Source organism: Galleria mellonella, unplaced genomic scaffold, assembly GCF_026898425.1.
Source record: "Galleria mellonella isolate WM207_F2 unplaced genomic scaffold, CSIRO_AGI_GalMel_v1 utg116, whole genome shotgun sequence".
In the NCBI taxonomy this organism is placed as follows: domain Eukaryota; kingdom Metazoa; phylum Arthropoda; class Insecta; order Lepidoptera; family Pyralidae; genus Galleria; species Galleria mellonella.
Window position 1 is genome coordinate 3,505,173 of NW_026441978.1, and position 14,771 is coordinate 3,519,943.

Consider the following 14,771-nt stretch of genomic DNA (forward strand, 5'->3'; position numbering starts at 1 on the left):
CGATTTGTAGCTCACTTCACATCGAACGGAAGTGCAACTTTCTCTTTAAAATAATACCTATTACATTTCTTTCAAGTAATTTTTATTTATTAATTCTAAAGAAAAATATGAATTTATCTATATATTCATTAATTATATAGAATTAAAAAAATTGGGACTATTATTAAAAGTAACACGTATAGAAAATATCTAAGAGAAAATATTAATACGTTAATAAAGAGCCCACTCGATTTTAAACTTCTAACATCAGTTGGTGACTTTTAATTTTAATTTGTAGTGTAAAACAATTTAATTGTTGATTAAATAATAAAACACAATTAAAAAATAAAAAAATGTATATAAACATAATTGTAATTCATCAATATATATTGTTAAAAAGGTACGAGTGTAAAACGATAATAGATTTATATGGTGACAATGAATTAAGATTTTAATAGTACAAAATTTTAAAATACGTGTTTAAATTTATTACACACGATTAATTTTTAAAGTGTATCTAACCATATTAGAAGTTATCCCGAGCAAAATCTACTTATTCATTCATAAAATTCGGTAAAATTTTATGAATGAATAAGTAGATTTTACTTCACAAAAAAAAACCTACTTCAATTGTAGTAAAACCAGTAATTTGAGTTGAAAATTAAATTAATAAACCAATTTTGATAGAATTTATGTGAAACCTTAGATTATATAAACAGAGCAACGAGGCCTTAAAAGCGGTCAACTTTTTGTCTAATTTGGCAATTAGCTGATTCATTTTTTTATCGGTGTTCTATATACTTACGCATAAAATGTACATTGACGTATTATTTAATAAATAAAATGAGTATTAAGCATTAAAAAGAAGCAGAATTTATAAGACAAAATAAATATAGGAGTTATAAAAGACTCACTCATAACTATTTATTACGCAAAATTGTATGAAAAATTTGACCCGATTTTCTCGAAGCATTTCTATGGAGACACTATCTATATAATCTAAGTATGGACCAATCTGAAAGAATATCCCTTAAGATAAAAGTTTTCAAATCGATTTATAAATAACAAAGTTTGGAGGTAACAAATGTGAAAAATAAAATGCAATCGAATTAGAAATTTCCTGGTTTGTCTGTTTTTTGGGATGCCCACTTCTCATTTACTGAATTTATTCCTGAAGAATAAAATAAAAAAAGGACTCGCCAATTGATGTTGGAGGATTCGTCCTCCAACGTCAATTGGCGAGTCCATTTTTTGGATGAACAATGGTGACCACTTCTCGTCAAATGGATCATTTGTCTTCCATTGTCATTTTACCAATAAAATGAAAAATTTCCAATCAATTTTATAATGCAAAAAATCACATGAAAGTTTTCTGAAATTCTTATTGAAACGGAAGATAATAGGTTTACAACAAAGAAGCTGCAAGCCAACGGCTAGTAAAATTTTAGGTTATGTTATTATTATGTTAGACAGAGTCCATTAATAAAAATGTATGACTGATTTTAGTGTGGCACAAAATCTTCTAGTAAGTGAAGCAGGACAGGTGACGAAATCTATAGAAGATATGCTTTTGGATTATGAAGATGATAAAAATTCTATGATTGCGATTACTGATAAAGGCACGAATACTTTGTTATTTATTTAACAAGACATCAGGTCATAGATTGACTTACAATTAGAAATTGGAAATCACATAGTTTTATATCAATCAAATAGTAAATATAAAGTATTATAATATACTTTTTTATATTTTGTTAAAATTTTTTATTATACCTTCTTACAGTAAAGTGCATATTAACTGCGGTATTCTGGTGTATAGGTATATACGATATTAACATATGTGATGTTAATAGATACAATAATAATATAATGCATTATCATACTAATTAATATATATTTGCAGCTTTATTTAGTTAATTTAAAGGTCGAAGACATACTTCTGAAATTGACCACTGAGATTATTAAGAAAGAAAATTTAAAGCCATAAATGAATATTTTTGTACATTATATTTCACAATATCCAACAATATTACAGAAAATTATAACTTATATGAAGATTTTTATGACGAAATGGATAACAGAATTAGAACTGAACAATCTATGAATATGATTTTCTTTGGGCCTCCAATTTCTTTTATGAGACTTGATTCTGAAACTATCTTGCATATATTAATACATACAAGAAAGCATTTAATACCAATAACAAGGGCTTTACTTGCATGGGATATTATTACTGGTTAGTTTTACAAATTTTTTTTTATATCCCTCATATTTCACAGATCTTGAGCTGGATACAAATATATGCCACAAAGTAGGTATAGATTTTACGATTCATACGATTGAAAACCCAGAAAGCGATGAATTCATATTGTTCGGATAGAAATGAACCTGACTTAAGACTAATTCTATGATTGACAAATTGCATGATTAAAGCAACGAATTATAACTAATTTATTTCAGATGGGAAAACAGCAGCTTATTTACAAGGGCGCGAATACTTAGCTTTTGGGTCCCTGTTAAATGTTGTACCAGAAGAAGATTTATATTACGTAAATTTTGGTGATCCTTCTGTACTAACTTTTTTTTCTAAGAACTATGTAAACCTCGATAATCGTAAGGTTAGAAATTAAAAAATAAATATTAATTATAAACTGGTAGTTAAAAGAAGGTTATTGATATTCCAAACGCATTATCACTCTATCATTTTATTCATAGAGTAATGGAGAGAAAATATGATTCTTTATTATTTTGCCACTATATTGAATCTACAAGGTCTCTTAAGAGGCAACTAAAGGAACAAAATGTGAAATATAATATTTATACACTTATAAACAAATTTTCTTCACTTTTGATTAGAGGTCTTTGGGACCGTGGGACGTTGAGATCGTTAAAAAATAATGACAAAAGTGAATTTTATATTCATGGGCTTATGGAAACAGTTAATATATAATTACTTTTCTTCTTGAACTTGAGTAAATTTTCTAAATTTTGAGTAATTTAACTAATTTTATATTCTACAGTTTGGTATTTTGGTGGCGTCCTATAGACGATATTTTGGAAATAGATGGTATGAGTCTGGTACACGTATTAATGAATTAGGCTATTTGCTGTGTGGGTTTCCATCGTTTGATCTTAAAAAAATTACACCCCAAATATTCAAAGAGATCAATGTTGATATTTTCAGTAAACTGGGGCGCTGTAGTATTAATCAAACTAAGGTTAGTATTTAATATCGGTTCTGAGGTTCAAAACAATATTTTTAGGATGTTACACATATAATTAAATCTTTTGAATATATTTCAGACTCTTTATGATATAGCTACGCATCCTGATGCTTATGGAAAACCTTACAAGTGGTTTTCTCATGAAATTGATCGTCTAGGTATATTGTTTATATGTAAGTTTGTTTAATTACCTATTTTTTTATTATAATTTATTCAAGAGAAAATATGAGGCTTTGAGTATTGTTTGATATATAAGGCGAATCTTAAAATTCTTGTATTATGAATTTTTTTAAAACTTCTTTTGACATAATGGAATCTGACGGGCTACCAGAAGTATTCGATACAATTTCAATACTTTTTTTAATTGAATTCTGTCGATCCTGTAGGAAACCTTTCTATCTGTTTTTTACGTGAAATTTAATATATTCATTGACAGATCTATTTATGAAGCCGTCAAATAACTCTGTAAAATATATATAAAAAAAAGTATACTGTAGTTGGGATGTTTTATTTTATGCGTTCAATGAAGATTACCATCAACATCATCAGAGTTCACCGTTATTCCTAATTGCAACTATAATTATTTACTTCACAAATGAATACGCACCTAATAGTTTATGTTCAGGTGTTCCAGAAGATGATATTAGTCCAATTCAATTGGAAGCAGTATCGGCTATCAGTGCGCAGGTTATGAAAAAAATAGATCAGAAAAAGTTGAAGTTCTTTACCAAAGAACAAATATTACGAATGAATGCAAAAACTCGTCGAATTTATATCCTTAGAATGCAGTTGAGAAATAGTCTCGATATGAGCCAAATAACAAGACGCCATGGTATAAAATTGTCGCCATCAATCCTTCTTTACTTGGTTAATGTTGTCACTCTACTTATGTGTATTTAATTATTATAGTATTATAGTTATAAACATTGTTACTGTTTCATTTCGGTCAGTTTCACTACCTTTATTCATTATAATATTATTGTTTCTTTCATGAAACAGTGAATTACAAATTGCGTTATTTATCTGAACTAACTATAATATTGTGTAACAATACAATTTAAAAATAAGTACTTCTGAAGTTTAAGTATTAAACTTAGATAATATAGATAGAGCATCGAGCATCAAAAACGGGTCAACTTTTTGTCAAATTAGCTGACTCGTTTTTTATCAGTGTTTTGACGTATTATTTAATAAATAATATGAGTGTTTACGCATTAAAAATATGTAGAATTTATAAGACAAAATAAATATAGAAGTTATAAAAGTCTCACTCATAACTATTTATCATGCAAAATTGTATGAAAAAGTTGACCTGTTTTTCTCGAAGCATTTCTATTTAGACACTATCTAAATAATATAAGATATAAATGTATAAATTTTTGAAAAGCCATGTTCATAAATTGTAATAAAGCGAATAAACTTGAAATAAATAATGAAATTATACATATATATTGTATAATAATTAAACTTGTAGTTCATTAATGAATACAAGTAACGAGCTCTGAGTAACTAATAAGTTACATGTAGCAATAAATTTAAAAATAATGTATTGTTTTTTTATGGGTTTTCCTAGTTCTTCACAGAACCCTACGTAAAATTTTGAAGTTTTAACAAAAGAATGTTGAAAGTCTAAATTTAAATTTCCTTACGTCCGTTTCCGTATTCTTGATTTAATTTTGTATATAAACACAACTACATTTATTTTATTATTTAGAATAATATGAAATAAAATATTTCTTTAGAAGTTATATTAAATGGGTTAATGTATTTTTATATTTATTAATATATTTATTAATTTCTGCAGTTTAACTAAATTTTCGGTATTTATTTTGATCAATTTCCTGTATCAGTTTTCAAGGTCAATTGCCATTTTGTTTACACTTTACGCCATTTTCTTTTTCTTCCTTTTGCGACTGTCTCATCTTTCTTTTTTGGGAATTTTCCCAAGAAGGACACGTCTCAGTGAATCATCTATTTAATATTAATAAGATATAATATTATTTATATTGGCTAAAATGCCTCCTGTTAAGCATTACTCTTCTAGTGAAGTGAATCAGTATGAATTATCATCTAGATTATTATCATTGACGGAAAATAATACATCATATACCCTTACACAAATAAATGGACAAAGGATTTATAGAAAAGCCCCTCACGCTTGGAGCGGACCGGAGCCGTCAAGGAATTGCGAGGTTAGAACCACCCCTAAGGGCATACACTGACCAAATTTAGTTGCTAAACTTTATTTCTTAGTTTATCGGCCATTTTAAAATAGTTAATCATAATATAAATGAAATATAATGGATATTTAATTGATGTAACTAAGTTTGTTATGTAGTTTTGTATTTGTAGCTTCGATTACAAGATAGATAAAAGTAATATGCTAGATCATGTTATAAATAGGCAAAAGTAACAGGTATTATAACTAATTATGGACTGCACATTTCCCGCCTTTTATACTGTTTCGAAAATAAATATCTTTTCTATTGATTGACGTATTCATACTAATTATATGATTATTATTTAAAATAAGTGTTATCGTCTATTATTCGCAGCTGAACATAGGGCTCCCTAATATTACGCCACGGTAGGTAGGTATATATGATACTCGTCACTTGAATCCATCAAGTTTTACAACACTTGAGATCGTCATCCATCTCTTGGAAAGTCTTTTCTGAGATAAAATTGTACTGTCGTTATGCACTAGCGGGTCACCAGTGAGGGATCATTTGGCGAGGATGTGAAAAGGCTTAGTCCATCGTAACGAATTTGACAAGGATTAACTGAGATGCTTTCCGGTGGGCATCGCGTGGAGGTCGACATGATGGGGTATATTGCTAGCAATGGGGCTGTTATACCATATTACCTACTAACAATCCGTTTTCCCCAAAAATGGAATGGTAAGCCTGTTTATGCTGTTGGCTGTCTGTATGGATTATGTTGACAGGGTATTAAGTCATGTCAGTAGACTCATCGTCCTTTCGTGACGAATTTTTAGATATTAATTATGATGGTTTTCACCGAGAACCGCGTGGTGGTCGACCTGACAACCCTGTATAAATATTGCTAACAAAAGTACTACTAGATCCGTTACTAACAGATACTTTATCCATTATTTCACGGTGTTGCCACTGGTCTTTTATATGGATGATTATGGAATGGTAACCCCGCCCGCGTGGGGGAAGGGATTGTTAATAATGTGGAGGTTAGTCCCAATTGCTATCAATATACCCTATCAGGTCGATCTCCACGCGGTTCTCCCTGGAAAATATTGCGCCTAATTTATCGTTGAATTCGTCACGATGCGCTAACTGACCTGCCTTTTCATCCTCACCTATTACCTCTCACTGGTACCCCGCCAGTGTATACCGGTAGCGCAGGCGGGGTTAGTACGCCATTTTCACTCATTAAAAAAAAACCCGCCCGCGCTACTGAGCGCGCGGGGCATCATGGAGGGATGATTCATCACAATGGGCTAGCTGACATGCTTTCCTCCTCATCTATCTGTCACTGGCGTCCTGGCAGCGTATAGCGTATAGTAGCGCGGGCGGAGACATCATTGCTACAAATTAATTACTTCTCCTAAATATTGATTGTTATTCCCATCTCTTAAATTATTAACACGTAATATATATTACGAATACGAATTTATTGATACCTGTTTCTAAAAGAATTTATTGTTTTGAGGAAAATGTAATATTTTTTTAACGTAACCAGTTGTCTGTAACGGGGACTAGTGGTTTAGCAGGTCGACTCCACGCGGTTCTCTTTGAAGAACATTCTCATTAATTTCTGATGGATTAATCACGATAGACCAATTAACCGGACTTCATACTTGCCTTATATTCCTTATAGGTACACCGCCAGAGTATATCGATAGCGCAGGCGGGTGTACTATTCCATTTTCATCTTTCAATAGAATACGCAAAATACTAGGTTCACCTTATACGATATGATATTATTTTTAAAAGATGACTTTATAAAGAGAGAAAAATAGAGGGCGAAAAAGAAGTGAAAATCCGAGATATAACTTCACGAGACATATAAAGGGAAGACTAGAGATCATGTCGAATAGGGAGGTCAAAGACATGTTTTGGAATAGAGGTGGTTGGAGCAGAAAACATTAATTAATTCCCCTGACAGGATAAAACTCTTAAATAAATAAATGATAGAATTGTAACTATTGACAGGTATTCATTGGACGAATACCACATGATTGTTTCGAAGACACTCTGGTGCCACTTTTCCGTCAGGCTGGCGAATTATTTGAATTTCGGCTCATGATCAATTTTTCGGGTTGGAACAGAGGGTAAGTGGTTTTTTATAATGTAAGAAAGTCTATATAATTTTTATTCTCCCAGTAGGTATAATTGTACAACGGGATTTGTTTGTCGTTTCCGACAATTGGTTCGATTTTATCCGGAAGTCTACTTTTTTAATAGATGATAATAGAATGGTAACCTCGCTGACGCTAACGGTATACTCTAACGAGGTACCAGTGTGGGAGGGGGGGTGATATGTGAGCAAGTCAATTGGCTGATAGTAACGAATTTAAGAATTAAACATGATGGTTTACCAGGGGGGCCCCCCCTGGTAAACCATCGTGTTTTCGTGGGCTTCTTAAAAGAGGGCGCATACTCATGATTTTACTTATAGCTGAAAGCTCCGCTTCTGATTCTGAGGCGGGCAGTAGACAGGTCTGGGGTGAGCACGGACCACTTGATCCCTCCCCTTAACATACGCACATGATTACGTCTGCGAAATAGTATCGTCGTCTGCTCGCGTTGGAATTTCTTTTTTAGAGGACCAAACCGTACTTTTTTCTATGTGATATTATTTTTATTATATATGCCGTTAACTGTCCGCTGCCGAACTTACACCTCCCCCATAAGGGGGATTTTGCCACTAGTCACGCTTGGCACGCGGGTTGGCAACCGCAGTTAGGCTTTGGTGATGTTTTAAGAGGGATTCTTTAGTCGCCTCTTACGACACCAGCGGGAAAAGGAGAGTGGCCTATGCTATGTCAGGACCACATGGCTTTCTATGTATAACTTGTCTATATTAAAACAATGTTATGTCTTTGTGCATTATTTACCCTACATTTATAAATTTATATCGGTGTAGGTATGCATTTGCGATGTATACGACAGAAGTTGAGGCGAGCAACGCTATACGGATGTTCAACAACTATATGATCAGACCGTCTTGGCAACTAGGTAAGAACAATCTCATAATATATAATCGCAAAATCCTTCCTTTTGTCTTTGCTCTATATAAAATATTCTTTAAAATTTAGGTAGTTGAACACTTTTCTGTTATCGTTTTAGACATTTTCGGTAGAAAAGACGAATTGTACGGGCTTGTCATAAATTATCGATATTAGTTTTTATGGCTTTTTTCAATTAGAGGGTGTTAAAAGAGGTTCAGAATCTCGGCCGCTTATTTTTACAGGCATTTTAATAAAACTTGGTTTTAAACAAATCATGAGTAAAAAAATTAAGGTAAATAATAAAGAGTGAATAAATAAACACTACAATGTGTGCTTTCAGTTAGGAGCAACTTGGGGTTGCCAGGTGAAAACAGTTACAATAATCTTTGTTATCAATATATATGATTAACGCAGTTTTTTCATTGTTCCTGCTTACGATTATTTTGAATCTTTTTCTTTGTTCCCAAAGGCGTGTGCCCATCGATCAATAACTGTCGTATATTCATATCGCGCATTCCGCCGACCACGCCGTCTGCGGAGATCGTACGGCTCCTGTATGCACTAACTGACGAGGTGCAAGAGGTGCGCATACGCCGCTCCATTACTTCCTGTGCCGCGATAGTTGAGTACAAGTCGCATCGCGGCGCCGCGATGGCTAGGAAGGCGCTGGTGGCGGCTGCGGCTGCCGCTTGGGGCTGCGGGGCTAGGCCAGCTGTTGACTGGTCGCTGCCGCAGTCGCCACAACTACTTAAGCAGTATCGAGAGGTGAGAGGGCCTGAAAGTTTTTCTTTTTGTTATTTATTTTTGAACCATCTTTTATATCTAATCGTCTTATTTATAAAAACTAAAACTTTCTATTAGTACAGTATTTTGTACCTTTCATTTGTATTGAGAAATTACTATAGATTAGAGGAAAATTGTACAAAAGTTGTTTCATTGGGTACCTCTGTCCCTTTTCATCAAGCGGCCCGTAAGCTTGTTTACAATATGAAATGCATGTTCTATAAAAAATATGCTAGGTGGGTCGCTGGACCCCAGAACGTGGGGTTGAATTGACTCGTGCCCCGGAAGACAGCGCCGCTAGCTCGCCCCCTGTAGCCGCGGCGGCGCCTACTTACACACTGGAGCCGTGGTCGCAGGCGCGGCGCCTGCGCATGATACAGGAGGCGCAGCGCAACGCCGCCGCCGCTGCCGCAGAGTTCGTATACTAGTTTTCATATTTTTGTAGTTTAAAATAATAGATTGGAATCTCCATAATTCATGAATAAATAATTAACAAAACTTGTGCAGTAGAAGTTAAGATGTTTGAAAAGAGAAATGAACCAACTGAAAGATTAAGGCACAGTTGACTCTGATTGGTCTACAAATATGAATTTTCTCATAGGAATTGTATTATAACGTATCTGAACGTTCAAGAAAATAAATCTCGAAATTCCCACGGCTACATACAGAAGACGAGAGTTCCGCACGGGTGAAGGCGTCGGAAACGAGCTATTCTATTATAGAATTTTACTGTGTTCAAATAGAATAGAAATAATCTTTATTCCAATAATAGATTTGTTTACGTATGTTTTTTTAAATCGTAATTTTTTTAAGATTCTACTGCTTATGGACAAAATAATTTACATTTATATGGGTGCTGTGATTGTAATTAGCATCGAGTTCTATTATTATCATTCTATTCAGTGTGAAATAAACAAGCAAACGAGCAGATCAGTCCCCACAAGCAGTATCTGTTCATGAGTATAAACAAATGAGTAAAATATTCAAGAAATTATTATACAAATTTGTGTGCAGGTGGTCCAATCGCATTGCCAGCAGTGGTGAGTCCTTGGTGAACTCTATGGCTTCTCTGAACCTTGGCATGGGGCTAGGTCTGGGAGCAGGCGAGCGAGCGGTGTGGGCGCCGCCCCCGCCGCCCGTGCAGCCGATGGAATCTATGCAGCCATTACAGCCGAGCCGCGACCAGTACTCTGCCCCAGACTTCAACCCGTGGACCACTCCGCATCCGCTCCACGGGTTCATCTCCCCCAACAAGCACGAGTGAGTGGCTCGTTCTAGCTGGGTAATTACGCAATACTACTAAGAGATTATCAGTTTAAATGAATTACATAGGTGATTGACAATTAAGGCTGTCTGTCATACAAGACGCAAAAAGATCTATAAATATTTGCTCTCAAAAAATATTGCATACGAAATATACGGCCTTATATTTTATGGGAACGTTTTAAAACTGATACAAGCCAGTGAAAACGTGAATTTAATAAACTTGTGACTTACATATTTTGTATTTGGTATTTGGAGATACGTGCTATTTCACCATGAGTATATTAGTCAAATAATTTCTATGACGACATAAGATATGCATATCTTATACAAAGTGAAATGGAAAATATTAGCATATTGAGTGTTGTACTAGTATACGGACATTTACCCAAAAAATATTGGTAAAAAACGACAAAAGATTTTGAGCCTTTATATACATGGTGCATTCGGATGTAACACCAAAAGCCATGACCTTGTGTAATATGGATATAATCAAATTATGCCTACCCAAAATAATTGGGATAAGGGCAGGAAGATTTATTTATTTAAAATTATAATGAGATACGGCGCATCTACTAACTATAGGATCTTGTTATTTATTTTGTGTTCAGTTTCACTCGTAGAATCATCAGTATGTAGATTTGCTTTGAATGACGGCATTAATACTGAAATTCACATTCATAGGTCTACAAAACAGATTCAAAATGCTACTCTAATGTGCTTTTACAAAGTCAAAATTAAAAAAGATAATCATTTTTGCGTAATTATCCAGCCATTGTTATTGTTTACATTTCATGTTTGTTCTGTTGATTTGTATTTATAGCACGAATTAATTAAGAATGCACGCACGCATGGCGCTTGCTAGTGTGGGTTACGGAGTGTAAGGGAATTTGCATCGGAGATGTTTATGCTTATAATTAGTCTTGTCTAATGCATAGGTTTTCTCAGATTTTCTCGCGGTTGCTTATTTTATGTATGTCTAGTTAACGTTAACGTATTCTATAATGTATGTTTAGCCCGAAAAAGTATACCAACCTGTGTGAATAACAATAATATTCACTGACTATCTTTTCCTAAAAAGCTTTGTTGAAATATGTAAATATTTTTAAAATATGTATTGTACCAGTACCCTTGCGGCACATTGTTGATACTAGATTTAGTGTGAAAGGTCATTGTTGTTTACTGTCTGTCGTGTTGTTAAATAGATTGGTATACCATTTCAGGCTGAAATGGTAACTGGCGTTTGTCAAATTCTAACCGGTGGTATTTTTTGTTAATGAACAAGAATATTTACATTATAATAGTCTAACTGCACAGTGGTGGATAGTTTACATGTATCGTATATGTTTTTTGTAAATATTAACGACAAAATGGAAACTAATTTAACATTTTTTTTTATGCAACTTTTATGACATTTACAAAATTCTAATTTTGAAATCAACTTGTCTTGTTCGATCGGAATTCAAATGTTGTACCATTTTGAGGGTTGCCCTCGGAATAAACATTTGTTTTATATTTTATTTATTAACATTTTCTCTTGCACTCCAGAGCATAAGAGAGATTTTAATTTTAATTTTAGACATTCTTTTAATTTAATCCTAAAATATATTTTAATTAAGAATCCAATTGAATGGCATAATTATTGATATGTATTGAAATTTGAAGCTTTTATAAGGCAACATCGGTATATTTAAGCATGTGTCTACACTTTTGTTTAATGTTATAGAATATGAATTAAGGGAAATAGCGTGCGAGCGCCTTACTGCCGGCCGCCCGCCTTAGTTATATATTATTGCACTGGCAATCTGCATTTTTTGATGTTTTTTTCAACGAAATATTCATGTTATTGTACTTTATCTGTGTGTGAATATGTCTATTTAAAATCAGGTTTTAAAGTAAATCAATTTGGAATTGTTTTCTCAGCATCTAATGAACGCAGCATTATGAAATTATCTATCTACAATAATAATTAACAAAATCTAGACATTTTGTAACGAGACCATAATATGAATTTATCTCTCGATTGTTTTATGATATTTTTAATAATTATTGCACGCTAGTATTGATTAATAAATTTAAGTATAATGGTTTAATGTGCTTGCTGTTTTATTTTGCGCTTTTGTTTGCACCTACACATATAAACACGTCGTTCACAAGCGTATGTTGATGGTATATGTACACTCCGATCAAGAAAAGGCAAGATACATTGTTAGAGAGGAACCGCCATATTGCTACGCCTTAGAACATAAATTATATAAATATTTCGTACTATAATAATATGTAATAATCCATGTTAATTATAGTTATATCATTCAATAGACGGCTCGAGGTCATTGGCGCTCCTATTCTTGTTTTGATCGCTTTGTACTTGCATGTAAATAATAACATAAAGCTCGCTTAGTTAACGAATCACTATTATTGCTACGCTATTATGAGATGGCGCTCATGGTGCGACCGAGTGGTAATACTTGAAGTATCACATTTGATGAGGAAAACGTGATCTTCTGGGTGCGGTCAAGTTATAAAATTAAGAATAATTGCTGTTATCGTTTCGTTAATATACTATTATTATTCGCATAGTTTCTCTTCAAATTACAATGTGGTATAGGTATGTGTCATGAAAATCACAACTGTGCTATTAAGATTAAATTTTTAATATTTTTGCGTGCGTATTCTTCAATCATAGGATTAATTTTTCAATATGCTAAGATTTTTGCGTGCGCCTTCCTTAAAAAGTTGCACGTCCATAAGTTGAATAGAAAATAGCAAATATAACAAAAATGGTAGATAATAAAATTCTATAACCTGTAGAGCAGTGTTTCCCAACCTTTTTTGTGCCATGCTTTGAACATTTCTAACATTTTTATGCCCCCATACATAATTTTTCTCTACAAAGTTTACTTGACGACTCTAATCGCCCAGTTGATATTTTGGTAATGTCAAACAAAATTATACCTAATAAATATTTACAGCATTTTTAAAATTTACTTTTTTTTTTTTTTTGTTAAATTTGGCGCTGATATCTACTCGTAGCATTGCATTTAAATGGCCCGGAGCAAGAGGGTTAAAGTCGCCTCCCCTGAACTATCAAATTGCCCCCCTGTGGGGCGTGGGCCCCTCGTTAGGAAACACCGCTGTAGAGTAAGATCAGGCTCATAGTGATTTATCATTCGTGTTGTTGTCGGATTTGATTTCCGCCCGGTTAATTTTTAATTAATAGAATTACTATATGTGTTAGGTCGGTACCATCTTATTTGATTTGGAAGTAGCCTTTACAAGTATTAGTTTGTTGTTTATATGTTTACTGAAGAAAACTGGATATGAGGTGTAAATGCGTTTGGCCTTCAAGTGTAGCAAGTTGTTACACAACTTATCACTTACACAACAATAATTGTCATTTTATTGGAATAGATTTACTACAATGAGATTATGTAACTACCTGGATTACGTGGGATTGAAAAATTTAAATTAGCAGATACTGAGATTGCTATTTCATTGTCACATGAGATAACCTTCCACGGTGGAAGATCATCATAAGAGGTGCCATTGGTGATATACTGTATATTATTATATATTATATACACACATGTATATTTGTGTGTGTACCCGGCAATTAGGGTAATTTATTACTTACTAGTAAAATTCTTTAAAACTCGTTTAACAAGTAGATAACTGTATAACCACTCCAGCTGCATTTCTTTTGATTAGTTTTTAATTATTAATGGTGCTGCTTCATTCATTATCATAATTTTTTTTTTATGCAACTTAGAACGGCAAACAAGCTGTCGGTCCACCTGATGGAAAATGGTAATTGTCACCAACAGACATATTAGTACCATGGACATAACAGAGTATACTGTTTTGCCCATTATACTCTCTATGCGTTGTCATTCCTGAGGACTCAGGTGTTATTCCTCTGTACCCTGTAAATTTACTGCCATATCCTACCCTCCAAACACAGCTATGCAAACATAATTTCTTCACGGTAGAAACACGAATGGGACAGAGGTGCCTAAACAAACAATGTACAAAGTCTCTTTTTGTACAGTTGGTGTAGGTTCAAAGATAGCTTTTAGATTAAACGTTTAAGTCTTTGTTCATAGATAATATTAGCTTGTTATTAAATTGGCCAGGCGCCTCGGCATAAGTTTTGTATCGATTACTAAATAAGGTTGTTCCCAAACTTCTTGTTACGCGACATCTTGATCAATTCGAAATCAATGTTGGTAATTCTATTTACAATCAAGGACAGGGTTTACCACACTATTGTGTTAATCCCATTTTATTTTTTATCATGAAGAAGTTGTTGAAAA

The 14,771-nt window shown here is 33.3% G+C and overlaps 2 protein-coding genes across 2 annotated transcripts; both read left to right on the forward strand.

Moving 5' to 3' along the window:
• The first annotated feature begins 32 nt into the window (after positions 1–32).
• LOC113513892 (uncharacterized) lies at positions 33–4,103 on the forward strand. Its single transcript, XM_026897877.3, has 7 exons — positions 33–379; positions 1,486–1,598; positions 2,015–2,215; positions 2,440–2,597; positions 3,000–3,197; positions 3,283–3,376; positions 3,829–4,103. The coding sequence occupies exons 1-7, from the start codon at positions 333–335 to the stop codon at positions 4,101–4,103; spliced, it is 1,086 nt and encodes a 361-aa protein (XP_026753678.3). The 5' UTR covers positions 33–332.
• Positions 4,104–5,103: 1,000 nt separating this feature from the next.
• On the forward strand, positions 5,104–12,450 carry LOC113513901 (probable RNA-binding protein 46). Its single transcript, XM_026897886.3, has 6 exons — positions 5,104–5,395; positions 7,394–7,512; positions 8,328–8,419; positions 8,882–9,177; positions 9,432–9,610; positions 10,210–12,450. Exons 1-6 carry the CDS (start codon positions 5,219–5,221, stop codon positions 10,457–10,459), a joined length of 1,113 nt encoding a protein of 370 aa, XP_026753687.1. The 5' UTR covers positions 5,104–5,218; the 3' UTR covers positions 10,460–12,450.
• Positions 12,451–14,771: the final 2,321 nt, after the last annotated feature.